Consider the following 26,758-nt stretch of genomic DNA (forward strand, 5'->3'; position numbering starts at 1 on the left):
AGCAACACACTATAATTAGACTAGTTAGGTTCTTTTAAGCCAATTTCCTTCTCACTCTGTCCCCCTATTTCTCGCCATCTTATTTTCTCTTTCAACACTCCTACCTACAGACACAGTCAGACAGGTTAGGGTGGCGACTGCCCTCGTTCGGGAGTTCGTCTCTCTCAGGTGAACTCTGACCCCGGAGTGGCAGCAGCTGTGTCTGATGATGAGCACGGTACATGATAGTGAAAGGTGACCAGGTCTGTTTCCCATGCTCCCGTCGTCCGGTGGTAGCGAGACTTCAAAGACCCCCCAACCTCTGTCCAGATGAGGCCAAACTCTCACTGGCCAACTGCTGTGGCCCCTAAGACCCCTCTGTGGCCCCTAGCACCCTGTGTGGCCCCCCTATGGCCCCTTAAGCTCTCTGAATGGACAGCTTCTCTTACTATTTACTCTGTGGCAGTCTGGGGTTAGCTCAGGTTATCTATGTAACTCCAAAACAAGAATGTGCTGTACGTTCAGCATGAGGAATGCGGCACAAACATAAGTGTCAAATGATAGTATTACTTGTACATTTGCCCCATACTGTAGAGCTGGTACTAGAGCTACATATACTGTATATCTAGGACAAACATAAAGCAGCTAATGATAGACTATTAAAAGCTTGTAAATTGTACCCTACAGATGTTTCAAACGAAGACAAACGGGAGCAATTAAAGATGATCTCCTTAACAGGCCAGAGAATGCGTTAGAACAACAAAACCAACAAGCGTGGAACCCCACATCCACTCTGACCTCCCCCTGACGCCAAAGCTGCCCCGAAAAAACAAAGCCTTCTCCATGATCCTTCCATATGCCTTGCTCGTCTCCTCCAATCACAGCCAACCTCCGCTGACGCTGGGTAGGCGGTACATCTTCACCCATAACTTTTTCTCCCAGTGTTTTAGGGGGGGCCTGGTTGTGACTGTGTTGTTGTTCAATCTCTTTTTAAGAAAGTGGAATCAAAGTGTACAGAGTACGAGCTGAGACAGACACTGAAACCTAACCCATTGGGCATTAGAACGGCCCCAAGCACAATGCTCAGACCCCCCCTTCTCCTTCCTTCTTTCCCAAAAAAAGCCTCCACAACACCCCTCCAAAAGTGGGCCGGGGGCCAGCGCTCTACAGCGTTAGCATACACAGAGAAGTGCTGGTGCTGATCCAAACCAGAACGCTGTAGTTAAAAGGCCTCAACCGTCCCCTATTTTTTCTCTTCCGCCTCTCTTTTTTAATATTCCGGTTTTGAATTCTTAGAAAAAAAACACCAGGAGAAAATTCAACCGAGCTGCCAGAACAGTTTTTACTTTGCTTTCAATCAGCTTATTACCACCAGAAACATTTTTTCCCCCTTCTCTCTATTTTCCTCTCCTTACAGAGTTCCTAGATGACATATTTAATGGATTTCAGGCAATTGTAGTCGGTGCAAAGTGGGGGAGTTGAACCCACTGTGAGGGACGGTGCGTGTTTAAATTTTAACAAGATATGGAAGCCTTCAGCCTGTGACACACACACAGAGCCCATCTCCCATCAGGTCCCTAACCCAGTCCAGATGGGAGCATTCCATAATGGATGAGTCCAGCTGACTCGCTCCTTGGGGCCTGACTACCTGAGAGATGCAGGCTACAGGAGGAATGTTAGGAATTCCTCTTCCCTGGAGCGCCTAAAAGGCCTGGGAGAGATAGGCTTACAAACATCACACACACACATATACACATTCCCAGCACACACTCTCAGACTTACTACATATACAGGAATGCTACAGTACAGCTGAGATCTCATTGCAGATTTGAACTAATGAAACTAAGAGATTTAGTAACACTGTGCACACAACACACAAAAAGACAAACATTTAGGAGTATAGTAACTTTGGTCATGACGGCATTTGACCTGATGGTCGAAAGGCCAAGCCATGTCCTTCAGATCCACAACAGTGTTATTATATAACAATGCAGGTAAAAACAACCCCAAAAAACAACAACTTAGTTCACATATTGCCTCAATGCCCCCACTACAGAAGACAACGGTCACTGCCTCTCCTGCCCTGTTCCCACACTGTCTCACAATACTATGCCCATACTCACTTATCTGCTCTCCGTCCACCCCCACGTCCTCTGATCGCTCTGTGTCGTCTTCATCGTCCCCAGACGAGATGGCATCTGTAGAGATGACCACGGTTATTTCCTACCATCTCTGCCACCTCTCAACACAGCTCCAGCCATACACATACACTGCTACACACACACACACACACACACACACACACACACACACACACACACACACACACACACACACACACACACACACACACACACACACACACACACACACGTGTTTAGGTGAGGTGGCAGAATCAGGTGATGTAATATTGACGTTTACACTGTTCACAAAATCACTAATCATATGCAATCAAGAACAGCATGAGAGTCACTGACGTTTGTAAGAAAAGTTGAATAACTACAACTACATGACCATTCCACAACCCTTCCATGGCCATTCCCCAACTACCACCCTATTAAAAAAGCATCACAACCTCAAAAGATCAGGGATGTAGTAGGCTGGACACATGAAATGTTTAACAATGCTTTTTTCTGATTAAAAACTAGTTCATTGCATCAGCCGTGTGCCCAGTTTCATAATATTACCATATGTCCCACCTGCTTGCCATAAGTTTGAAGTAATCATGAAAAAACAGGCATTATTTTTGGGGCATTTTTCACCCTGCCAGCTCCTATATTAGCTATATTGTGCCCCGTGGTACCAACTCGCCTTCCGAACGTTCTGTTCCCAGCCTATAGTGCTACGTCACAATGCCTGCTTTGCTATTGTTGGCAATGAGACCTGCCCACGTTTCTGGTAGTTAAAATGTAAACAACAAAAAATTACTCATGGAACTGAGGTCGTCCCATTGTTTCAAATCGGGAAATATAGGTATGTCTGTCTATTTCGACAAATATCTCAATGTGTATATTTAGATTTATTTTAATTGGACACCCATTTTAAATCATGAGAATCTCCTCTTTCTAATTATGTAAGGCTGGGCAGTGTATTCCGTTGTCATCAAACGCTTGCCCCGAAATACCTTTTGTCCTTGGACTGCTGAGCTCCGCCCATTGTTTTCCTACGGAGAGGCATGTTGGTACATTGGGTCAAATATCTCGCAATGTGTATATTTCAATTTTTTTTATCAGGATAATCTCATCTTTCTAATTATGTAAGGCTGGGCAGTGTATTCCGTTGTCATGAAACGCTAGACCAGAAAGTCAGAAGTTGCAATTTTTTCCCCGACATCCTCATTATGTAGACATAAGCACACTTGGCACTTTTGAGGTGCAGATGTTTACTTTCTACACAACTTGGTATTTTTCAGTTTCGTCATAAGAACAGATTGTAGTAGTAGTAATAAAAAAGTGACGCAGTGGTCTAAAGCACTGCATTGCAATTCTAGCTGTGTCACCAGAGATTCTGGGTTTGAGTCAAGGCTCTGTCGCAGCCAGCTGTGACCGGGAGACCCACTGGGCGGAGCACAATTGGCCCGGCATCCTCTGGGTTAGGGGAGGGTTTGGCCAGCAGTGATGTCCTTATCCCATCATGCACTAGTGACTCCTGTGGCGGCCGGGTGCAGTGCACGCTGACACGGTCGCCAGGTGTACGGTGTTTCCTCCGACACATTGGTGCGGCCGGATTCCGGGTTAACCTCTTGAAACTCTGGGGGCGGTATTTCATTTTTGGATAAAAAACGTTCCCGTTTTAAACGGGATATTTTGTCACGACAAGATGCTAGACTATGCATATAATTGACAGCTTTGGATAGAAAACTGACGTTTCCAAAACTGCAAAGATATTGTCTGTGAGTATAACAGAACTGATGTTACAGGCGAAACCCAGATAAAAATCCAACCAGGAAGTGCCCCATATTTTGAAAGCGCTGCATGCCAATGACTCCTTATATGGCTGTGAATGGGCTACAAATGAGCTTATGCTTTCTACGTATTCCCCAAGGTGTCTACAGCATTGTGACGTATTTTTACGCATTTATGTTGAAGAATAGCCGTAAGAGGCTACATTGAGCAAGTGGTCACATGATGGCTCCCGCAGAAAATCTTGCGTAAAGTACAGAGGTAGCCATTATTCCAATCGCTTCTAATGAGAAACCAATTGTCTTGGTGGATATATTATCGAATAGATATCTGAAAAACACCTTGAGGATTGATTCTAAACAACGTTTGCCATGTTTCTGTCGATATTATGGAGCTAATTTTGAAAAAAGTTTGGCGTTGTAGTGACCGCATTTTCCGGTCGATTTCTCAGCCAAACGTGAAGAACAAACGGAGCTATTTCGCCTACAAAAATAATATTTTTGGAAAAAAGAAACATTTGCTATCTAACTGGGAGTCTCGTGAGTGAAAACATCTGAAGTTCTTCAAAGGTAAATTATTTAATTTGATTGCTTTTCTTATTTTCGTGAAAATGTTGCCTGCTGCTAGCAGGGCATAATGCTATGCTAGGCTATGATAAACTTACACAAATGCTTGTCTAGCTTTGGCTGTAAAGCACATTTTGAAAATCTGAGATGACAGGGTGATTAACAAAAGGCTAAGCTGTGTTCCAATATATTTCACTTGTGATTTTCATGAATAGGAAGATTTTCTAGGAAGATTTATGTCTGTTGCGTTATGCTAATTATTGTCAGATGATGATAACGATCCCGTTCACGGGCTGGGCGTCACTACAGGTTAAGTGGGCATTGTGTCAAGAAGCAGTGCGGCTTGGTTGGGTTGCGATTCGGAGGACGCACGGCTCTTGACCTTCGCCTCTCCCGAGTCCGTATGGGAGTTGCAGCAATGAGACAAGATGGCAACTACCAATTGGATAAAACGAAAATGGGGGGTGATATGTGTGAGTGTTTAAAACTGTACCTATCTCGGAATATGTTTGTTTGTAATAATTTTACATGTACAGTACTGACATAGTTAATATCTTTACCATGATTTATTTATTTCTGTCACACCCTGATCAGTTTCACCTGTCCTTGTTATTATCTCCACCCCCTCCAGGTGTTGCTTCTTTTCCCCAGTGTATCTATTCCTGTGTTTCCTGTCTCTCTGTGCAAGTTCGTCTTGCATGTTTAGTCAATACTCCTTTTTCTAGTCTCTTTTTGATAGTCCTTTCAATTTTGACCCCTGCCTGACTCTGGACTTGTTTCCCTCCTGCCTGATCATCCTGCCTGGCCTGACCTTGATTCTGCCCTTCAGTACCTTTTGGACTCTGTACTGGTTTTGACCCTCTTGCCTGTCCACAACCATTCTCTTGCCTTCCCCTATTGGAATAATAAATATTGTAAGACTCGAACCATCTGCCTCCTGTGTCAGTATTTTCTGTATAAAAAGAACAAGCCCATGATTAACATATTTCCCAACATGCTCTATTGCAAGTTGATTTTAATAATTGATTGCTTCAATATCTGTGTTTTTGCATGTATATTGATTGGTTGATGAATCCCATACAGCCCCAGTCAAAAGTTTAGACAAACCTACTCATTCAAGGGTTTTTCTTTATTATCACTATTTTCTACATTGTAGAATAATAGTGAAGACATCAAAACTATGAAATAACACATAGAATCATGTAGTAACCAAAAGAGTGTTAAACAAATCAAAATGTATGTTATATTTGAGATTCTTCAAACTAGCCACCCTTTGCCTTGATGACAGCTTTGCACAATCTTGGCATTCTCTTAACCTCTCTGGGATATCAGTGAAAATGCAGAGCGCCAAATTCAAATGAATTACTATAAAAATCTAACTTTCATGAAATCACACATGTAAGATACCAAATTAAAGCTACACGTGTTGTGAATCCAGCCAACATGTCAGATTTCAAAAAGGCTTTTAGGCGAAAGCAAACAATGCTATTATCTGAGGGTAGCACCTCCGTAAACAAAGAGAGAACACATATTTCAACCCTGCAGGCGCGACACAAAACGCAGAAATAAAAATATAAATCATGCCTTACTTTTGATGAGCTTCTTTTGTTGGCACTCCAATATGTCCCATAAATATCACAAATGGTCCTTTTGTTCGATTAATTCTGTCGATATATATCCAAAACGTCCATTTATTTGGCGCATTTCATCCAGAAAAACACTGGTTCCAACTTGAGCAACGTGACTACAACATATCTCAACTTTAGGTATTTTTTAAAGTAAATAATTGATCAAATTGAAGACAGGATGATCTGTGTTCAATACCGGAAGAAAACAAACTGACGCTACCTTTCTGGTCACGCGCCTCTAACAAACAGTACACTTGAAGTGAACCTCGTTTTGAACAGAGCTACTTCTTCATTACACAAAGGAAAAACCTCAACCAATTTCTAAAGACTGGAGACATCCAGTGGAAGCGGTAGGAACAGCAAGAAGGTCCCTTAGAAATCTGGATTCCCAATGAAACCCATTGAAAAGAGTGACCTCAAAAACAAAAAAAACCTGAATGGTTTTTCCTCTGGGTTTCGCCTGCTACATAAGTCCTGTTATACTCACAGACATGATGCAAACAGTTTTAGAAACTTCAGATTATTTTCTATCCAAATCTACTAATAATGTGCATATCTTATCTTCTGGGGATGAGTAGCAGGCAGTTGAATTTGGGCATGTATTTCATCCGGATGTGAAAATACTGCCCCCTGTCACCAAGAAGTTAACCAGCTTCATGAGGTTGTCACCTGGAATGCAAAAGTTAATTTGTGAAATGTATTTCCTTTTTAATGCGTTTGAGCCAATCAGTTGCATTGTGACAATGTAGTGGTGGTATACAAAATGTGGTAAAAGACCAAGTCCACAGTATGGAAAGAACGAACAGCTCAAATAAGCAAAGAGAAACGACAGTCCATCATTACTTTAAGACATTAAGGTCAGTCAATACGGAAAATGTCAAGAACTTTGAAAGTTTCTTCAAGTGCAGTCGCAAAAACCATCAAATGCTATGATGAAACTGACTCTCATGAGAACCGCCACAGGAAAGGAAGAGCCAGAGTCACCTCTGCTGCAGAGGATAAGTTCATTAGAGTTACCAGCCTCAGAAATTGCAGCCCTAATTAATGTTTCACATAGTTCAAGTAACAGACACATCTCAACATCAACTGTTCAGAGGAGACTACGTGAATCAGGCATTCATGGTCGAATTACTGCAAAGAAACCACTACTTAAGGACACCAATAAGAAAAAGAGACTTGCTTGGGCCAAGAAACATGAGCAATGGACATGAGACCGGTGGGAAATCTGTCCTTTTGTCTGATAAGTCTACATTTTAGGTTTTGGTTCCAACCGCCGTGTCTTTGTAAGACGCAGAGTAGGTGAACGAATGATCTCCGCATTTGTGGTTCCCACCGTGAAGCCTGGAGGAGGTGTGATGGTGTGAGGGTGCTTTGCTGGTGACACTGTCTGTGATTGATTTAGAATTCAAGGCACACTTAACCAGCATGGTTACCACAGCATTCTGTACCGATGAGCCATCCCATCTGGTTTGCGCTAGGTGGCACTATCATTTGTTTTTCAACAGGACAATAGCCCAATACACACCTCCAGGCTGTGTAAGGGTTATTTGACATAGAAGGAGAGTGAAGGAGTGCTGCATCAGATGGACTTTCCTACACAATCACCTGACCTGAACCCAATTTAGATGGTTTGGAAAAGCAGCCAACAAGTGATCAGCATATGTGTGAACTCCTTCAAGATTGTTTGAAAAGCATTCCTCATAAAGCTGGTTGAGAGAATGCCAAGAGTGTGCAAAGCTGTCATCAATTTCCACAAATGAACTTTTAACAAGGCACACCTGTTAATTGAAATGCATTCCAGGTGACTACCTCATGAAGCTGGTTGAGAGAATGTCAAAAGTATTTCCAAGCTGTCATCAGGGCAAAGGGTGGCTACTTTGAAGAATCTCAAATCTAAAATATATTTTGATTTGTTCAACACTTTTTTAGTTACTACATGATTGTGTACATATGTGTTATTTCATAGTTTAGTAGTTGGACATAATATACCAGTGAGATGGTTCCAGTTTTAATGATTTAGGTAGCATCAATAATCAATGTTTAGGGATGAATACCAGGAAACAGGTTAGCAAGATTTACCGCCCAAACCCACTCCCTTTTCCCAGGATAAATAACTGCGAGAAACTGGTAAATTATCATAAATTATTTCTATCAACAGCATGACTTCAAATGGAACTGCTAAATTATGTGATGTCTAAATCTGGCTTCTCTATGGCCTTCTCTCTGCTATCTGCATGATCAATCATCAACGATCAGGGTGGGGACAGACAGCGCATCTCAGTAGGAGCATAGCTCAAAATGCATGTAACTTTTTTTCTTGTGACAGGGGGCTGTAGTGGAGCAGGTTGAGAGCTTCAAGTTCCTTGGTGTCCACATCAACAACAAACTAGAATTATCCAAACACACCAAGACAGTCGTAAGAGGGCACAACAATGCCTATTCCCCCTCAGGAAACTAAAAACTATTTGGCATGGGTCTTCAGATCCTCAAAAGGTTCTACAGCTGCAACATCGAGAGAATCCTGACTGGTTGCATCACTGCCTGGTACGGCAATTGCTTGGGCTCCGACCGCAAGGCACTACAGAGGGTAGGCCCAGTACATCTCTGAGGCTAAGCTGCCTACCATCCAGGACCTCTACGCCAGGCAGTGTCAGAGGAAGGCCCTAAAAATTGTCAAAGACTCCAGCCACCCCAGTAATAGACTGTTCTCTCTACTACCGCATAGCAAGCGGTACCGGAGTGCCAAGTCTAGGACAAAAAGGCTTCAACAGTTTTTACCCCCAAGCCAAAAGACTCCTGAACAGGTAATCAAATGGCTACCTGGACTTGGTTTCAACAGCCTTGGTTTCTCAAATGACTGCCTCGCCTGGTTCACCAACTACTTCTCAGACAGAGTTCAGTTTGTCAAATCGGAGGGCCTGTTGTCCAGACCTCTGGCAGTCTCTATGGGGGTGCCACAGGGTTCAAATCTCAGGCCGACTCTTTTCTCTGTATACATCAATGATGTCGCTCTTGCTGCTGGTGAATCTCTGATCCACCTCTACGTGGAAGACACCATTCTGTAACCTTCTGGCCCTTCTTTGGACACTGTTAACTAACCTCGAGACGAACTTCAATGCCATACAACTCTCCTTCCATAGCTCCAACTGCTCTTAAATGCAAGTAAAACTAAATGCATGCTCTTCAACCGATCGCTGCCCACACCTGCCCACCCACCCAGCATCACTACTCTGGACAACTACAAATACCTAGGTGTCTGGTTAGACTGTAAACTCTCCTTCCAGACTCACATTAAGCATCTCCAATCCCAAATTAAATCTAGAATTGGCTTCCTATTTTGCAACAAAGCATCCTTCACTCATGCTGCCAAACATACCCTCGTAAAACTGACTATCCTACCGATTCTTGACTTCGGCAATGTCATTTACAAAATAGCCTCCCAACACGCTACTCAACAAATTGGATGCAGTCGATCACAGTGCCATCCGTTTTGTCACCAAAGCCTCATATACTACCCACCACTGCGACCTGTATGCTCTCATTGGCTGGCCCTCGCTACATATTCGTCACCAAACCCGTTTCCAGGTCATCTATAAGTATTTTCTAGGTAAAGCCCCGCCTTATCTCAGCTCACTGGTCACCATAGCAGCACCCACCCGTAGCACGTGCTCCAGCAGGTATATTTCACTGGTCACCCCCGAAGTCAATTCCTACTTTGGCTGCTTTTCCTTCCAGTTCTCTGCTGCCAATTACTGGAACGAATTGCAAAAATCACTGAAGCTGGAGACTCATATCTCCCTCTCTAACTTTAAGCACAAGCTGTCAGAACAGCTCACAGATCACTTGCACATAGCCCATCTGTAAATAGCCCATCTGTAAATAGCCCATCCAACTACCTCATCCCCATACTGTTATAATTGTTTTGCTCCTTTGCACCCCAGTATCTCTACTTGCACATTCATCTTCTGCACATTATCACTCGTGTTTAAATGCTAAATTGTAATTATTTCGCCACTATGGCCTATTTATTGCCTTACCTCCCTAATCTTACTTCATTTGCACACACTAAATATAGACTTTTGTATTGTGTTATTGATTATATGTTTGTTTATTCCATGAGTAACTCTGTGTTGTTGTTTGTGTCGCACTGCTTTGCTTTATCTTCGCCAGGTCGCAGTTGTAAATGAGAACTTGTTCTCAACTAGCCTAGCTGGTTAAATAAAGGTTAAATAAAAAATAAATACAAATAAAATGTCTTTAATGTAGGGCTCATAAAATGTCTAATGTAGGGCTCAGGTAGTATCAGGCTTGAAATGTCATGCTGATCAAAGCTCTAATCAAACCCAGACATATTTATATGGTTTAAATGCTTTAGAATGACACTTCCGGTTTTGGCAGGAAACACCAGGTCACCCGGAAGAAAACTGATTTATTCTTGGGATGGAACATTTGTAAAATAACGGGGAAAATATGAAACCCTAATTTACGCCACCCTGGCTGTCATTCCAAATGCAGGTTGCAGGTGATTAAAATGTCCAATTGTTGGGTAGCCTCACTCACTGGCTGGATTCCAATAGGAATTACACATCACTTTGCAAGCCAGCATAATGTGACTAACAACTAACAATGTGACTGTAAATCAGGAGTTTCCATTCGCTGTGTTAGGATATCACTAGGCCCTGAAAGAAATGCCTTATGATATACTGTATTGTCATGAAAAAAATATGCAAATAATGGTAGAACAGTTCATGGAGGGTTCTAGGAAGAACCTATAGAGGATAAAAGGGTTCTTGGTAGAATTATTTGTAGAGGGTTCTACGAAGAACCCTTTATAGGGAATCCTAGCTATTACACTTTACAGAGAGTTCTATGAAGAACAGGATTCTAGGTAGATATAGGATATAGGATTCTAGGTAGAGCCTTCGGCAAAGGGTTCTACCTAGCACCAAAAGGGTTCCCCTATGGAGACAAACCGAAGAACCCTATATGGTTCTACTTAGCACCTTTTTTTCTAAGAGTGTAGGACCTACACTATGACCAACTCTACCTTTGTCTGTCCCTGTCCTGCCCTTGCAGGCTGGTTGGCTGGCTCGTTTCTCCCAGCCCTGGCTTTTTGGTTGCTCCCTGCCCTGACTGGTTATCCCCTGTCCTGCTTCCTGCCTGGCTCCCTGACTCACCTGTGACGTTCACTATGAAGCAGAGTGTGTCACTGCCCTGAGGGCCCACGGTGCTGCAAGCGTACAGGCCCGAGTCCTTGGGCGAGGCGTCGCGGATCTGCAGCACCTCCCGCTCTATCAGGGTGCGGTTGTTGACCCCCAGAGAGGAACCATCCTTAGTCCAGGTGATGGTCCCCACCTCCCCGGGCAGAGGGCAGTTGAGCTTCAGCAATTCCCCCGGGTGCACCGAGCACACGGTGGGCTTAGAGATTTGGTATTTGGTCGGAGGCTCTGCAGAGCAAAGAAAAGGGAGGGGGAGGCCGAGGAGGGGTGTGCACAGAAAGGAGGGAAGAAAGACAGGGAGAAAGGTGGAAGAGGAAGAAACAAGCAATAGTGTAAGAAATATTTTTTTAAACACCACATAACCCCATGGATGCACTTAAATCAATGTAAAGCCAAGTGGAGTGATACAGAGAGAGAGGAGGCCCAAACTGTTTAATCTTAAAACCATATATTAACATGACAACCCTCATTCAGGACACACCCTAAACATTATCTTTAGTGTTGGGTTGTGTTTTCATGCGTAAAGCATGCAGTTATGGCTCAAAGCAGAGGGTAGAGAGTGGACAGTGGCGTGGAGGTGGAGGCAGAGCCTGTGAGAATAACAACCAATCAGTGGACAGACAGATAAACAGACCCTCTCCCTTTCAGCACAAATACCAGCCAGTGTGAGTACAGCAGAGAAAGACAGGTACCTCCAAAATAACAAGATATACACTGAATAAAAATATGAACGCAACATGTAAAGTGTTGGTCCCATGTTTCATGAACTGAAATAAAAGATCCCAGAATTGATCCATACGAACAAAAAGCTAATTTCTCTAAAATGTTGTGCACAAATTTGTTTACATCCCTGTTAGTGAGTATTTATCCTTTGCCAAGATAATCCATCCACCTGACAGGTGTGGCATATCAAGAAGCTGATTGAACAGCATGATCATTACACCTTGTGCTCTGGAAAATAAAAAGCCACTAAAATGTGCAGTTTTGTCACAACACAATGAAACACATGTCTCAAGTTGAGGGAAAAAGAAATTGCCATGCTGACTGCAGGAATGTCCACCAGAGCTGTTGCCAGATAATTTAATGTTAATTTCTCTACCATAAGCCACCTCCAATATAGTTTTAGAGAATTTGGCAGTACGTCCAAACGGCAATTCCTGCAGAATTGTCTGAGACCAGCCACTCAGACAGCTGATGAAACTGTGGATTTAAAACTGATGAATTTCTGCACAAACTGTCTCAGGGAAGACTGCATGCTCATCATCTTCAGCAGGGTAGTGACCTGACTGCAGTTTGGCATCGTAACCGATTTCAGTGAGCAAATGCTCACCTTCGATGGCTACTGGCATGCTGGAGAAGTGTGCTCTTCACAGATGAATCCCTGTTTCAACTGTACCAGGCAGATGGCAGACAGCGTGTACTGTATGTTGTTGTGCGGGTTGCTGATGTCAACGTTGTGAACAGAGTGCCCCATGGTGGCGGTGGGGTTATGGTATTGACAGCAATTTGAATACACAGAGGCGAGATCCTCAGGCCCATTTTCCGTGCCATGCAACCGCCGCCATCACCTCATGTTTCAGCAAGATAATGCTTGGCCCCATGTACACATTTCCTGGAAGCTGAAAATATCCCAGTTGTTTCATGGCCTGCCTACTCACCAACGTGTATGACAGCATGTTCCAGTTCCCGACAATACACAGCAACTTCGCACAGCCACTGAAGAGGAGTGGGACAACATTCCACAGGCACAATCAACAGCCTGATCAACTCTATGCGAAGGAGATGTGTTGAGCTCCTTGAGGCAAATGGTGGTCACACCAGATACTGACTGGTTTTCTGATCCACGCCCCTACCTTTTTTTAAATGTATCGGTGGCCAACAGATGCATATCTGTGTTCCCAGTCATGTGAAATCCATAGATTAGGGCCTAATGATTTTTTTTTTTAATTGAATGATTTCCTGATTGAACTGTAACTGAGTAAAATCTTTGAAATTGTTGCATGTTGCGTTTATATTTTTTTTCAGTGTATTTTTTCAATCCCCTACACCTATCAGAAAGAAAATCCAGACAGGAAAGGGTGAAAGCTGTTTTAGAGGGAGCACTCTTTCTTTTCCTGTCTTGTTTTTGGACAGTAAGACAGAAGACCTAACCAAAGGTTACTCTGTTTTCCAGCCCTCTCTCTCTACAACCATGGTAAATCTAGTCTCTAACCTCTGCCTTGATTTGACACACTCAGTCTACAGATTTCAACACTTCATTACAAAAACAAACCCTGGCAGAGGTGCAAGATTTTTGGATTGTTTATTGCAATATTGTGTGTGCGCTTGTTTTCCATAAAATAAATATTGTACGTGGCTAACGTGTCTTAGACAGTCCACATTTGGCTGACTGTACCGTAATAATTAGAGGCATAGTACAGAGGCACTCCCAACCGTTCCTGTATCTCAGCAAACCTCCCTAAGTACATTCCACCTTCATTGTGTGTGTTACATTAACTCCCACCCCTGAGCAGGAAGAGAAAGTTAATGCCACTTGCAGGCAGCCGGCCATGCCAGAACGTGTGTGCTCTAAGCGCTCCCTCCGGGCACATTGCCCCACACAGGTATAGTTCCGGTACTGCGATATTCTTTTCCTCTTTCCTTCACTCCGGAAATAATTAAGCCATCCGTCTCCACCCACCACCCACTGTGCATGGTCTGAGGAGGAGTGTGTATGTTGATTGATGGGGGCTATATTCACCACCTTTGTTTATTTCTCTACATAGTTTTCCATACTACTTTAATTGCATTGTTATTGACTCTGCGTTTCCCTCCATTGTGTGATCAAAGCCTGTGGAAAGAGCTGTTCCTGTTGCCTTCCACTAGGCCTGATACAGGCCTGGCGCTCAGTTCGGGAGCGAGGCCTCTATCAACACAGGTGAGAGAGAAGGGGTGTACAGAAAGCTAATATACACAGAACTGAGAGGGGATGGCCATATACTATGACAGGCACCATCTATCACACACAGAATGGGGGGTGGGGCAGGACATTGTTAAATAACTCCAAATGGTGAACACTTGGAAAGGTATGCTTAAGTGTTACTTTGAGGTGTTGTATCTCTCTTCTCTGCTGTGTGTACATATGTCCATCTTCATCAATGTCTCTCCTCTCTCATTCTTCTCTTTCACCTCCTTTTCATCCTCCAATGACTCTGTTGACCTGACCCTGACCCATCCCTAAACCTGTTGACACCTTCAGGATTCACAAATACTCATGGGAACCATGAGGCCAATCCCACTTACACCTCGAAACACACGCACTCCAAATTATCTAACCATAACCCACACAGCAGATTGTGGCCATGGACTTTGTTACAATGCAGCATCTCAGTGGAGGTTGAGGGTTTGAAAACTACCACTGCATACTTTTCAGCTCATCCTCCTCCCTCTACACCACAGGAGGATGTGTTCTGATATGAACTCATCTTCTACCTAGACACCTCTCTCCATACCTACCACAGTCAAATCTCCCTCCCATTCTCCCCATCAAAAAAATATAAAACACATTACAAATATTTTGCTGCGTTTCGTGAATGCAGATCAAAAATGCTTCTTATCGTGATTTCTGCACAGCATCAAACACATTTTTGCCTTCAGTTGCACTTCTCCACTTGGATGAGAATTCACGAATGGGCATTCTATCAAAATACAGCGCTCTGACTGATGTGTAGCTACTTCTCTTGTACTTTTCTTGGTGTAGCCAGCCTACTTTTCTCTGGTAAAATGCAAGATTAACTTTAAGCAAAACATTAGGAAATGTAGCTGGTTGCATTCTTTCTATGATAAACATTAGAAATATGATGGCCATGCATAGTTTTTTCATTGTCTCATTTACTAGTGTGGCTGTCAGCCAAATAGTGTTGCACTTCTGTTGTCATCTGACGACAATGAAGCTATTTTCTGCGGAATGTGTTGCTCTAATGTATTTTCTGTGAAGGAAAACTATAGTTGCACATCCGATAACTATTGAAGCAAAAAAAACACAACTTTACTTTCAATATAAAACGCTTTCTCCTGTTGTGCTATTTACAAACATGTGACTAGCTCAACTGCTCTGGGGAACTACGGTAAGCTTCATAATGCAAAATAATGTGACATGTGAAATGAAGAACACAATCTGTTTTATCTCCTAACCTATTGCACAAGTTGACTGCCGATATTTAGCTACAAATATAAACATGTATTGAAAAACATTTCAAAGGTATTGACGGTACTGAAAAACCATCCCATGGCTATTTCCAAATACCCCGGTATACGGTATACTGCCCAAGCTTACTACCAGCCTACCTGTCAAGAGATGAGTCTCAGCTAAACCCTGCTTATACGACCCCTTGACATGTTGAGGTTTGACATTTTTCTGACTCTTGCCGTTTGATAATCCGACGATTCCAGACGTCATTCATATTTGGATATGCACACATACATGAACAAATAGAGATATTCTTATTATTATCATTTCAGCAAGCTAGCTAGCTTTCAATTAATTATCTAAATTGCACATCTATATATCAATGCATTATCTAAATTACGGGCGCAAATTCGCCATAGAAATAGAAAGAATATAAACTCTGGTAATATGGATAGCCTAACTATTGAACGGTTTGAGCATGTATACAAATTTGCCTAAAACTTTAGTGGTCAAACCCTTTCATCTTGGGGTGACGGGGGGAACGGGGTTCTAAAATGCAATACTAGCACACAATTTTAGCATTTATATGACAAAGCGGTGCAGGTTTCTCAAAGCAACGTTTGAGGATTTTACATTTTGTGGTCATCATCTTCAAAGTTTTTGCGCGGGTCACAAAAAGCTAAATTAACATGACACAAGCTGAAATAAATGTAAAAGGCTTTGAATATAGAAAGATTGGTATATGCTCAGTGCTCCGTTAACATTTCACAGAGATACGCTTGTTTTTGTGAGACATTAAAGCGTATACTAAAATATGAAAATACTAAGTAATGTCTCATATACAGTGGGGCAAAAAAGTATTTAGTCAGCCACCAATTGTGCAAGTTCTACCACTTAAAAATATGAGAGAGGCCTGTAATTTTCATCATAGGTACACTTCAACTATGACAGACAAAATGAGGGAAAAAAATCCAGAAAATCACATGGCAATGAATTTATTTGCAAATTATGGTGGAAAATAAGTATTTGGTCACCTACAAACAAGCAAGATTTCTGGCTCTCAGACCTGTAACTTCTTCTTTAAGAGGCTCCTCTGTCCTCCACTCGTTACCTGAATTAATGGCACCTGTTTGAACTTGTTATCAGTATAAAAGACACCTGTCCACAACCTCAAACAGTCACACTACAAACTCCACTATGGCCAAGACCAAAGAGCTGTCAAAGGACACCAGAAACAAAATTGTAGACCTGCACCAGGCTGGGAAGACTGAATCTGCAATAGGTAAGCAGCTTGGTTTGAAGAAATCAACTGTGGGAGCAATTATTAGGAAATGGAAGACATACAAGACCACTGATAATCTCCCTCGATCTGGGGCTCCACGCAAAATCTCACTTCGTGGGGTCAAGATGATCACAAGAACGGTGAGCAAAAATCCCAGAACCACACGGGGGGACCTAGTGAATGACCTGCAGAGAGCTGGGACCAAAGTAACAAAGCCTACCATCAGTAACACACTACGCCGCCAGGGACTCAAATCCTGCAGTGCCAGACGTGTCCCCCTTCTTTAGCCAGTACATGTCCAGGCCCATCTGAAGTTTGCTAGAGAGCATTTGGATGATCCAGAAGAAGATTGGGAGAATGTCATATGGTCAGATGAAACCAAAATAGAACATTTGGTAAAAACTCAACTCTTCGTGTTTGGAGTACAAAGAATGCTGAGTTGCATCCAAAGAACACCATACCTACTGTGAAGCATGGGGTTGGAAACATCATGCTTTGGGGCTGTTTTTCTGCAAAGGAACCAGGACGACTGATCCGTGTAAAGGAAAGAATGAATGGGGCCATGTATCGTGAGATTTTGCGTGAAAACCTCCTTCCATCAGCAAGGGCATTGAAGATGAAATGTGGCTGGGTCTTTCAGCATGACAATGATCCCAAACACACTGCCCGGGCAACGAAGGAGTGGCTTCGTAAGAAGCATTTCACGGTCCTGGAGTGGCCTAGCCAGTCTCCAGATCTCAACCCCAATAGAAAATCTTTGGAGGGAGTTGAAAGTCTGTGTTGCCCAGCAACAGCCCCAAAACATCACTGCTCTAGAGGAGATCTGCATGGAGGAATGGGCCAAAATACCAGCAACAGTGTGTGAAAACCTTGTGAAGACTTACAGAAAACGTTTGACCTCTGTCATTGCCAACAAAGGGTATATAACAAAGTATTGAGATAAACTTTTGTTATTGACCAAATACTTATTTTCCACCAGAATTTGCAAATAAATTCATAAAAAATCCTACAATGTGATTTTCTGGAGAAAAAAAATCTCATTTTGTCTGTCATAGTTGAAGTGTACCTATGATGAAAATTACAGGCCTCTCATCTTTTTAAGTTGGAGAACTTGCACAATTGGTGGCTGACTAAATACTTTTTTGCCCCACTGTATATAGACCAGGGATGAAAACTGGTGAGGGCCCAAATAGGTGACACTTTTTTTGTTGCCCTGAAACATGCAAAAAATCCCTGCTAGGGGGAAATACAGGTTTTAACTAATTAAACAACAAAGAATATGATCTACATGCTCAGTCTGCGTGTAAAATAAAAAGTTGATAAAGTGAACCTATCTCACAGCTAAAAAATGTAAAGAACACAATCCAATGTTATTTGTTGCCTAGACTTTACTACAAATGACACTTAAGTATTGAGAAAAAACAATACACTATTATTGCAGTTAGCCATAACAGCCTTCATACAGTTGAAGTCGGAAGTTCACATACTTGGAGGTTGGAATCATTAAAACTCGTTTTTCAACCACTCCACAAATTTCTTGTTAACAAACGACAGTTTTGTCAAGTCGGTTAGGACATCTACTTTGTGCATGACACAAGTCATTTTTCCAACAATTGTTACCAGACAGATTATTTCACTTATAATTCACTGTATCACAATTCTAGTGGGTCAAACGTTTACATACACTAAATTGACTGTGCCTTTAAACAGCTTGGAAAATTCCTGACAATTATGTCATGGCTTTAGAAGCTTCTGATAGGCTAATTGACATAATCTTAGTCAATTGGAGGTGTACCTGTGGATGTATTTCAAGGCCTACCTTCAAACTCAGTGCCTCTTTGCTCATGGGAAAATCAAAAGAAATCAGCCAAGACCTCAGGAAAAAAATGTGGACCTCCACAAGTCTGGCTCATTCTTGGGAGCAATTTCCAAACGCTTAAAGGTACCACGTTCATCTGTACAAACAATATTACGCAAGTATAAACACCATGGGACCACGCAGCTGTCATACCGCTGAGGAAGGAGACACATTCTGTCTCCTAGAGTTAAACATAATACGGTGCAAATCAATCCCAGAACAACAGCAAAGGATTTAGTGAAGATGCTGGAGGAAACAGGTACAAAAGTATTTATATCCACAGTAAAATTAGTTCTATATCGACATAACCTGAAAGGCTGCTCAGCAAGGAAGAAGCCACTGTTTCAAAACCACCATAAAAAAAGCCAGACTACGGTTTGCAACTGCAGATGGGGACAAAGATCGTACTTTTTGGAGAAATGTCCTCTGGTCTGATGAAACAAAAATAGAACTGTTTGGCCATAATGACCATCTTTAGAGGGATGTTTAGAGGGAAAAGGGGGATGGTTACAAGCCGAAGAACACCATCCCAACTGTGAAGCACGGGGGTGGCAGCATCATGTTGTGGGGGTGCTTTGCTGCAGGAGGGACTGGTGCATTTCACAAAATAGATGGTATCATGAGGTAGGAAAATTATGTGGATATATTGAAGAAACATCTCAAGACATCAGTCAGGAAGTTAAAGCTTCGTCACAAATGGGTCTTCCAAACGGACAATGACCCCAAGCATACTTCCAAAGTTGAAAAATGGCTTAAGGACAACAAAGTCTATTGGAGGGGCCATCACAAAGCCTTGACCTGAGTCCTATTGAACATTTGTGGGCAGAACTGAAAAAGTGTGTGAGAGCAAGGAGGCCTACAAACCTGACTCAGTAACACCAGCTCTGTCTGGAGGAATGGGACAGAATTCACACAACTTATTGTGGGAAGCTTGTGGAAGGCTCCCCAAAACATTTGACCCAAGTTAAACAATTTAAAGGCAATGCTACCAAATACTAATTGAGTATATGTCAACTTCTGACCCACTGGGAATGTGATGAAAGAAATAAAAGCTGAAATAAATCATTCTCTCCACTATTACTCCGACATTTCACATTCTTAAAATAAAGTGGTGATCCTAACTGACCTAAAACAGGGAATTTTTACTGGGATTAAATGTCAGGAATTGTGAAAGTTTAAATGTATTTGGCTAAGGTGTATGTAAACTTCTGACTTCAACTTCTAAATATTGCTCTTGGGAAAAAAACATCTTAAAGTAGAAAAATACATTCTATTTCTGCTCTACTAGTGGCTACTATAGTAGACATCGATTAAGTACACAAGGCTACAGACAAGAAATGAGTGAGTTGCAAAATAGGAAATGAGTTGCAAAATAGGAAATATAGCTGCAAATTAAATGAAATGCAAATCAAATGAGTTGCAAAATAGGAAATATAGTCAAGACGTTGACAAGGTTATAAATAATGATTTTTAATTGAAATAATAATTGTGTCCTTCAAACTTTGCTTTCATCAAAGTACATTTGCAGCAATTATGGCCTTGCAGACCTTTGACATCCTAGTTGTCAATTTGTTGAGGTAATCTGAAGAGATTTCACCTCATGCTTCCTGAAGCACCTCCCACAAGTTAGATTGGCTTGATGGGCACTTCTTACGGTCAAGCTGCTCCCACAACATCTCAATAGGGTTGAGATCCGGTGACTGTGCTGGCCACTACATTATAGACACAATACCAGCTGACTGCTTCTTCCCAAAATAGTTATTGCATAGTTTGGAGCTGTGCTTTGAGTCATTGTCCTGTTGTAGGAGGAAATTGGCTTCAATTAAGCTCCGTCCACAGGGTATGGCATGGCGTTGCAAGATGGAGTGATAGCCTTCCTTCTTCAAGATCTCTTTTACCCTGTACAAATCTCCCACTTTACCACCACCAAAGCATCCCCAGACCATCAGATTGCCTCCACCATGCTTGACAGATGTTGTCAAGCACTCTTCCAGCATTTTTAAAAATGATCTCAAACTTAGATTCTTAGTGTCTGTGTTCTTTTGCCCATCTTAATCTTTTCATTTTATTGGCTAGTCTGAGATATGGCATCCTGGAGTCGCCTCTTCACTGTTGATGTTGAGACGGGTGTTTTGCGGGTATTATTTAAAACTTCTTTGGGATCGGTGTCCCATCCACGGGACGGTTGAGCTGACGTAGGCTAATGCAATTAGCATGAGGTTGTAAGTAACAAGAACATTTCCCAGTACATAGACATATCTGATATTGGCAGAAAGATTAAATTCTTGTTGATCTAACTGCACTGTCCAATCTACAGTAGCTATTACAGTGAAATAATACAATGCTATTGTTTGAGGAGAGCTTTGAACTTTTGAAAAGTTATTAATAAACAAATAGGCACATTTGGGCAGTCTTGGGCAATTTTGAACAGTCTAACGCTTTGCGCATACACTGCTGCCATCTAGTGGCCAAAATATGGGCTGTCACTGGGCTGGAATAATACAATATGGCCTTCCTCTTGCATTTCAAAGATAAAGGTACAAAACAATACAAAAAAACTGTAGTTTTTTTCCTTGTATTATCTTTTATCAGATCTAATGTGTTATATTGTCCTACATTCCTTTCACATTTCCACAAACTTCAGTCTTTCCTTTCAAATGGTATCAAGAATATGCATATCCTTGCTTCAGGGCCTGAGCTAAAGTCAGTTAGATTTGGGTACACACACAATTTCTCAAATAGAAAAGCCATCATCTCTCAGAACATGAATAGACTGACAAGTTTCCGAAGAAAGTTCTTTGTTTCTGGCCATTTTGAGCCTGTAATCGAACCCACAACTGCTGATGCTCCAGATACTCAACTAGTCGAAGAAGGGCAGTTTTATTGCTTCTTTAATCAGGTTTCAGCTGTGCTAACATAATTGCAAAAGGGTTTTCTAGGATCAATTAGCCTTTTAAAATGATCAACTTGGATTAGCTTTAAACTATCAAAATAAAGAAAGTTGCACGCTCCATGTATAATCTCCCAGCAATTTAATTGGTATTAACCAACGTTTTGGCATAAACTGTGCATTCCTCACCCTGAGGAATATTCACCGTTAGTAAGCACCTCCACACAAACTATTTTTCTGGGTGTGCCCCAGCTCATTTAAAAATAAATGATGACTTGTGCTTACCTAAATCTTTGTGTTAACTTGCTGGGACAATTCAACAAATGACAGAGCACACCTTTCATTTACCATGCTGAGTATTGCTTTACGAAAGACTATTAAAGGTGGCAACTATAAAGCCGATACTCTACCAGATCTGGATCTCTTGTTCTTCTATTATTTCCCAGTATGACCAATTTCCCTAAAACAAATATGTAGTTCTGTGATTTGTAACACTGTTGTTTCAATGATGAGTCAGTGTAAGGACCGATCCTGGAGACGAGAAGCAAGTACATGGAGTGAACATTTAATGGAAAACGGACAAGAAACAAATGTAACGACATCGATACTGACACGGGGAACAAACTGAGGAGCAGACAGATATAGAGGGGCAATCAACAAAGTAAAGGAGACCAGGTGAGTCCAATGAGTGCTGATGCACGTAATGGGCGGCCTCCAGCGCCAGAGAGGAGAAGCGGGAGCAGTAAATCATTAGTTCTGGTGGCAAAAATGTGCCAAATCCCATGGTTTTTAAGATGAGATCAACCAAACAGAATGTTTTATCGTTGTTTCACAGTCAATTTCAATGAGCATGTGAACATTCCAACATGTCTCAACCTTTCTTTATCAGCCTGCAAAGATTCTATTGAATAGACTACCATACAACACGATTTATAACATTTTGGGAGAAGATATCAGATATCAATTTGATCAGGGGCTTGCAGGGAACAATATAATACCATCAAACCTTTGCCACCCCAAAGTGGCCAAACTTTTGCTCTGGCCCATGGACTGACTACAAGGATAAGTTTGATGTCGGACAATAACAATAGAATGGTCATCATGTAATGCATGCCAAAGACGGTAAGATGAAAGGCGACATTCATACTGGGAATTTGGTGGGACTTTTAAACACAAAGCCGAAATCATAACTAGGTCAGTTGACGGAAATAAATGTACAGGCTTTGTCACAGGCAATACCTTTCAGATATAGAAAAAAAGTAAGCAAAAAGTTTGAATGCTAAATTTGGCTGGTTTTTGTCTCTCCCTCTCAATTCAATTAAATTCAACTCTCCCTCTCTCTCTGTGACAGTTATTATCAGCGTGGCTATCACTCCTCTCCTCTATTAATTCACACCATCCTGGCAAGAGGGAATTATGCTCTATGAGGGACTGTGGCAAGAGGCTGCAACCAATTCTCACACCAGAACACACTTGTCTATCTAGCTGCCTATCTTTCTCACTCCATCTGTCAAACTGTGTCATGTCTGTGAGCAGACTAAGCACCAACAGTAACATTATCTAAGGAGCATGAGTTGCGTACATAAAGAGCAGTGTGATCTTTCAAATATTTTTTTTTCTAAGTGTGTGATCATAAAAACAGGCACGCTGTAAAACTAGCTAGCTCTTCTCTGCCATTTCTCTCTCCTGTAGTTTAGTGAGAGGAGAGGAGTGAATAAAAAGGTTTGAGACAGTGACAGTCTGTGACACCTGATAGACATGCTGATAATAACTGTCACCGGGAGAAAGAGGGAGAAATATAAATTTCAAACAGAGATGAAAACCAGATAACTTTAGCATGAAAACTTTCTGCCAACATTTTTTGTTGCGTACATAAAGATGTGTGTGATCATAAAAACAGACACTGCAGTAACTATTTCTTATTTTAAGAACAAATTCTTATTTACAATGACGGCTGTGATTCCAAATTAAAAATAAATAAAATATAGGACAAAACACACATCACGACAAGAGAGACAACACTACATAAAGAGAGACCTAAGACAACAACATAGCAAGGCAGCAACACATGACAACACATCATGGTAGCGACACAACATAACATCAACATGGTAGCAGCACAAAACATGGTACAAACATTATTGGGCACAGACAACAGCACAAAGGGCAAGAAGGTAAAGACAACAATACATCACACAAAGCAGCCACAACAGTCAGTAAGTGTCCATGATTGAGTCTTTGAATGAAGAGATTGAGATAAAACTGTCCAGTTTTGTTTTGCAGCTTGTTCCAGTCGCTAGCTGCAGCAAACTGAAAAGAGGAGCGACCAAGGGATGTGTGTGCTTTGGGGGCCTTTAACAGAATGTGACTGGCAGAACAGGTGTTGTATGTGGAGGATGAGGCCTGCAGTAGATACCTCAGATAGGGGGAGTGAGGCCTAAGAGGGTTTTATAAATAAGCAACAAACAGTGGGTCTTGCGACAGGTATACAGAGATGACCAGTTTACAGAGGAGTGATGAGGAGCATATAAGGAGCATTGGTGGCCGAATGGTAAAGAACATCTAGCCGCTCGAGAGCACCCTTACCTGCCGATCAATAAATGATGTCTCCATAATCTAGCATGGTCATCTGAATCAGGGTTAGTTTGGCAGCTCGGGAGAAAGAGGAGCAATTACTTTAGCCTGCAGCTTTGACATGTGCTGAACTAGCTAACTCTTCTCTGCCATTTTTGTAACCTTTATTTAACTAGGCAAGTCAGTTAAGAACAAATTCTTATTTACAATGACGGCCTAAAAACAATGGGTTAAACTGCCTTGTCCAAGGGTAGAACAACATATTTTTACCTTGTCAGCTCAGGGATTTGATCTAGCAACCTTTCGGTTACTAGTCCAACACTACCTGCTGCCCCAAATGAGTGAGAGGAGAGGAGTGAAGAAAGAGGAGTGAGTGGGAGGACTAAAAGTCATAATAAACAAGTGTACACACACACATACATAAGCATGCACACACACCTCACAAGCTATACTATAGAATGCATACTCACCCCTCTTTCTGTGTCCACTCTCTGAACCATTCTTATTTCCCTCTCTCTAGTCTAATTCTCCATTATTTCCTTTCAAATTAAAATTCCATCAAGCTTTATTGTCATGACAATGCAGTGCTCTGCCAACTGCCTTCCAGTGGCGTCCATGGCAACGGCCCTCCGGCCGAGCATTCGGTACCCGCCAGGCACACACACATACCACCACCAACCCTCATCAGACAGGTAGTGGAGGATTGACAAGAAGGCATTTTTTGCTGCATCGGCCAAGGGAAACAACAGTCCATATAACGTTAATACACTTCAAAAGCAGGTAGCCTAGTGGTTAGAGTGTGGGTCAGTAACTGAAAGGTTGCTGGACCGAATCCCTGAGCTGACAATTTTTTTTTAAATCTGTCATTTTGCCCCTGAACAAGGCAGTTAACCCACTGTTCCCCGGTAGTCTGTCATTGTAAATAAGAATTTGTTCTTAACTGACTTGCCTCATTAAATAAAGGTAAAACATTTTTTAACAGTAACTAGGCCTAATGGCAGGCAAGCAGGGGCCTATAAAAGTCCATTGCATAGAAGAAGCTATCAGTCTAACTGCATGCCACATTGTTTAGTGGGAGAGTTTAGCTTCATAGCCACTGACACACAAACAAACACAGAAACATGCACACACGCAGACATGCAGGCACATGCACGCTCACACGTACACACGCATGTAGAGATTCACACAAACACACAACATGTCATTAACAGACCAGAGGCAGGAAGGCTGATACTTTTACAACCTGGATAATTCTGTTGTTAAGATATCACTAAGTTTGAGTCCTATGACCACTATCTCTTCTCATGTAACCACCCACTTACATGCAATAACATCTGGTTCTTCTTATTCAAATTGAACGGGCCATCACTATGCAACTGAATAACTGAACATTGATTTTAGAGAGCAGTAGCAATCTTCTACTACTCCAAACTACTGTAGCACAGGGTATCAGAATGTTCCTCCCTGCTATACTAGCCTTACAGGTTGGAGTCCTACAGTATATCACTAGCTGAAAGGTCATTTTGCTATCATAATGAGTAGCAATCAATCAAAACGAATCACAATGGCGTGCTTTTCATGACAATAGCTTGACGTGTCCATGCATATTTACATTGACTTAGCCTGACTAACCCTCAGTGAGGACCATAGAAATATAATGAATATATTGTATTTTTTTTCAAGGTAATGGTTCCGTACTCCACACACAATTTTTTTTGTTTAAAGCTTCATTTTTTTATAAAAAATGTATCTCACTGCATCAGAGATAGCATGTAGGACCTTCGGAGTGAGATGGAGAACATTCGTCAACAGCTCATGCTCCCTATAAGAGCAAAGGGCTTAAATAAAAGTAAGTCAAGGGATACACAGACGTTTCATTTAAAAGCCTTCTTCAGTGGGAGGTAAAGAAACAAGCAGCAGAGCTATCATGGGTTCATTCCTCGTTCAAAGCAAGCGGTAACACTGATATGCAATCTATGACAATTACCACTCCCCTCCCAGAGAGGCAGAGAAAGACAGTGGTTTAGGCACTTGTGGCCCCAGGGAGCTCCGGGGTTCAGAGGGGGTGGGGCTAGGGAACACTACTGACAAGACAACCTCTGGGGGTAACTAAGAGAGGAAAAGAGACACCTCTTTTCATGTTCCTCTGTTTATGTCTGTACAGGTGATGGGCGGGACACTGCCGCAACCACAACCAATCATAGCAAGAGAGACGAATGATTCACTCTCATATGACCCCAATAGAAATAAGTTGTGCAATCTTTGGTGGTTTAAAATGTAGTGATTTACATTTTGTGTGGCTGGAATGTGTTTTCAAATGGCCAAATAAATCCAATGAAAAATACACAAATGCCAAAATAGATTCTACATTTACTGGTGCACACAATACACACACACACACACACAAACATCACCACCTTGGAATATTACCCCTGTGGTTGACCAGGGTCAGCTGACAAAAACTGATCTGGAATCAGATATTGGGGATGCTTTCTAAAACAAGCCTCCGACCCCTGCCCTGTTGATACCTCATCATGTGAACCCCCAGGTTCAGCCCACTTAATCCCCCGTCACATAACTTCCCAAATTCTCCGTAATCTCCCCTATCTGAAGGAAAAGTCAGGAAAAGTCCAATATGCGCAAATACTCTTAAAAAACGTTCCTGGGTCTCCCAAGTGTCGCAGTGGTCTAA

At 42.0% G+C, this 26,758-nt stretch overlaps 1 protein-coding gene across 13 annotated transcripts in view; it reads right to left on the minus strand.

Moving 5' to 3' along the window:
- The window catches only part of LOC110491806 (fibroblast growth factor receptor 2), a 96,267-nt gene that overhangs the window by 59,546 nt on the left and 9,963 nt on the right, over window positions 1-26,758 (minus strand). For 4 of the 13 annotated variants that reach the window (XM_090202536.1, XM_090202538.1, XM_021565571.3 and 1 more), the window contains exons 3-4: window positions 11,253-11,522; window positions 2,103-2,177 (exon numbers count right to left, since the gene is read on the minus strand). The exons of 4 other annotated variants lie outside the window; for them this stretch is intronic. In XM_090202536.1, coding sequence (XP_090058662.1) covers window positions 2,103-2,177; window positions 11,253-11,522 — 345 coding nt within the window. The remainder of the gene's footprint in view (window positions 1-2,102; window positions 2,178-11,252; window positions 11,523-26,758) is intronic. 5 more of the 13 variants (XM_090202545.1, XM_090202540.1, XM_090202539.1 and 2 more) reach the window with 2 other exon arrangements.

Source organism: Oncorhynchus mykiss, chromosome 16, assembly GCF_057628025.1.
Source record: "Oncorhynchus mykiss isolate SJ-2025 chromosome 16, ASM5762802v1, whole genome shotgun sequence".
Classification (NCBI taxonomy): Eukaryota; Metazoa; Chordata; class Actinopteri; order Salmoniformes; family Salmonidae; genus Oncorhynchus; species Oncorhynchus mykiss.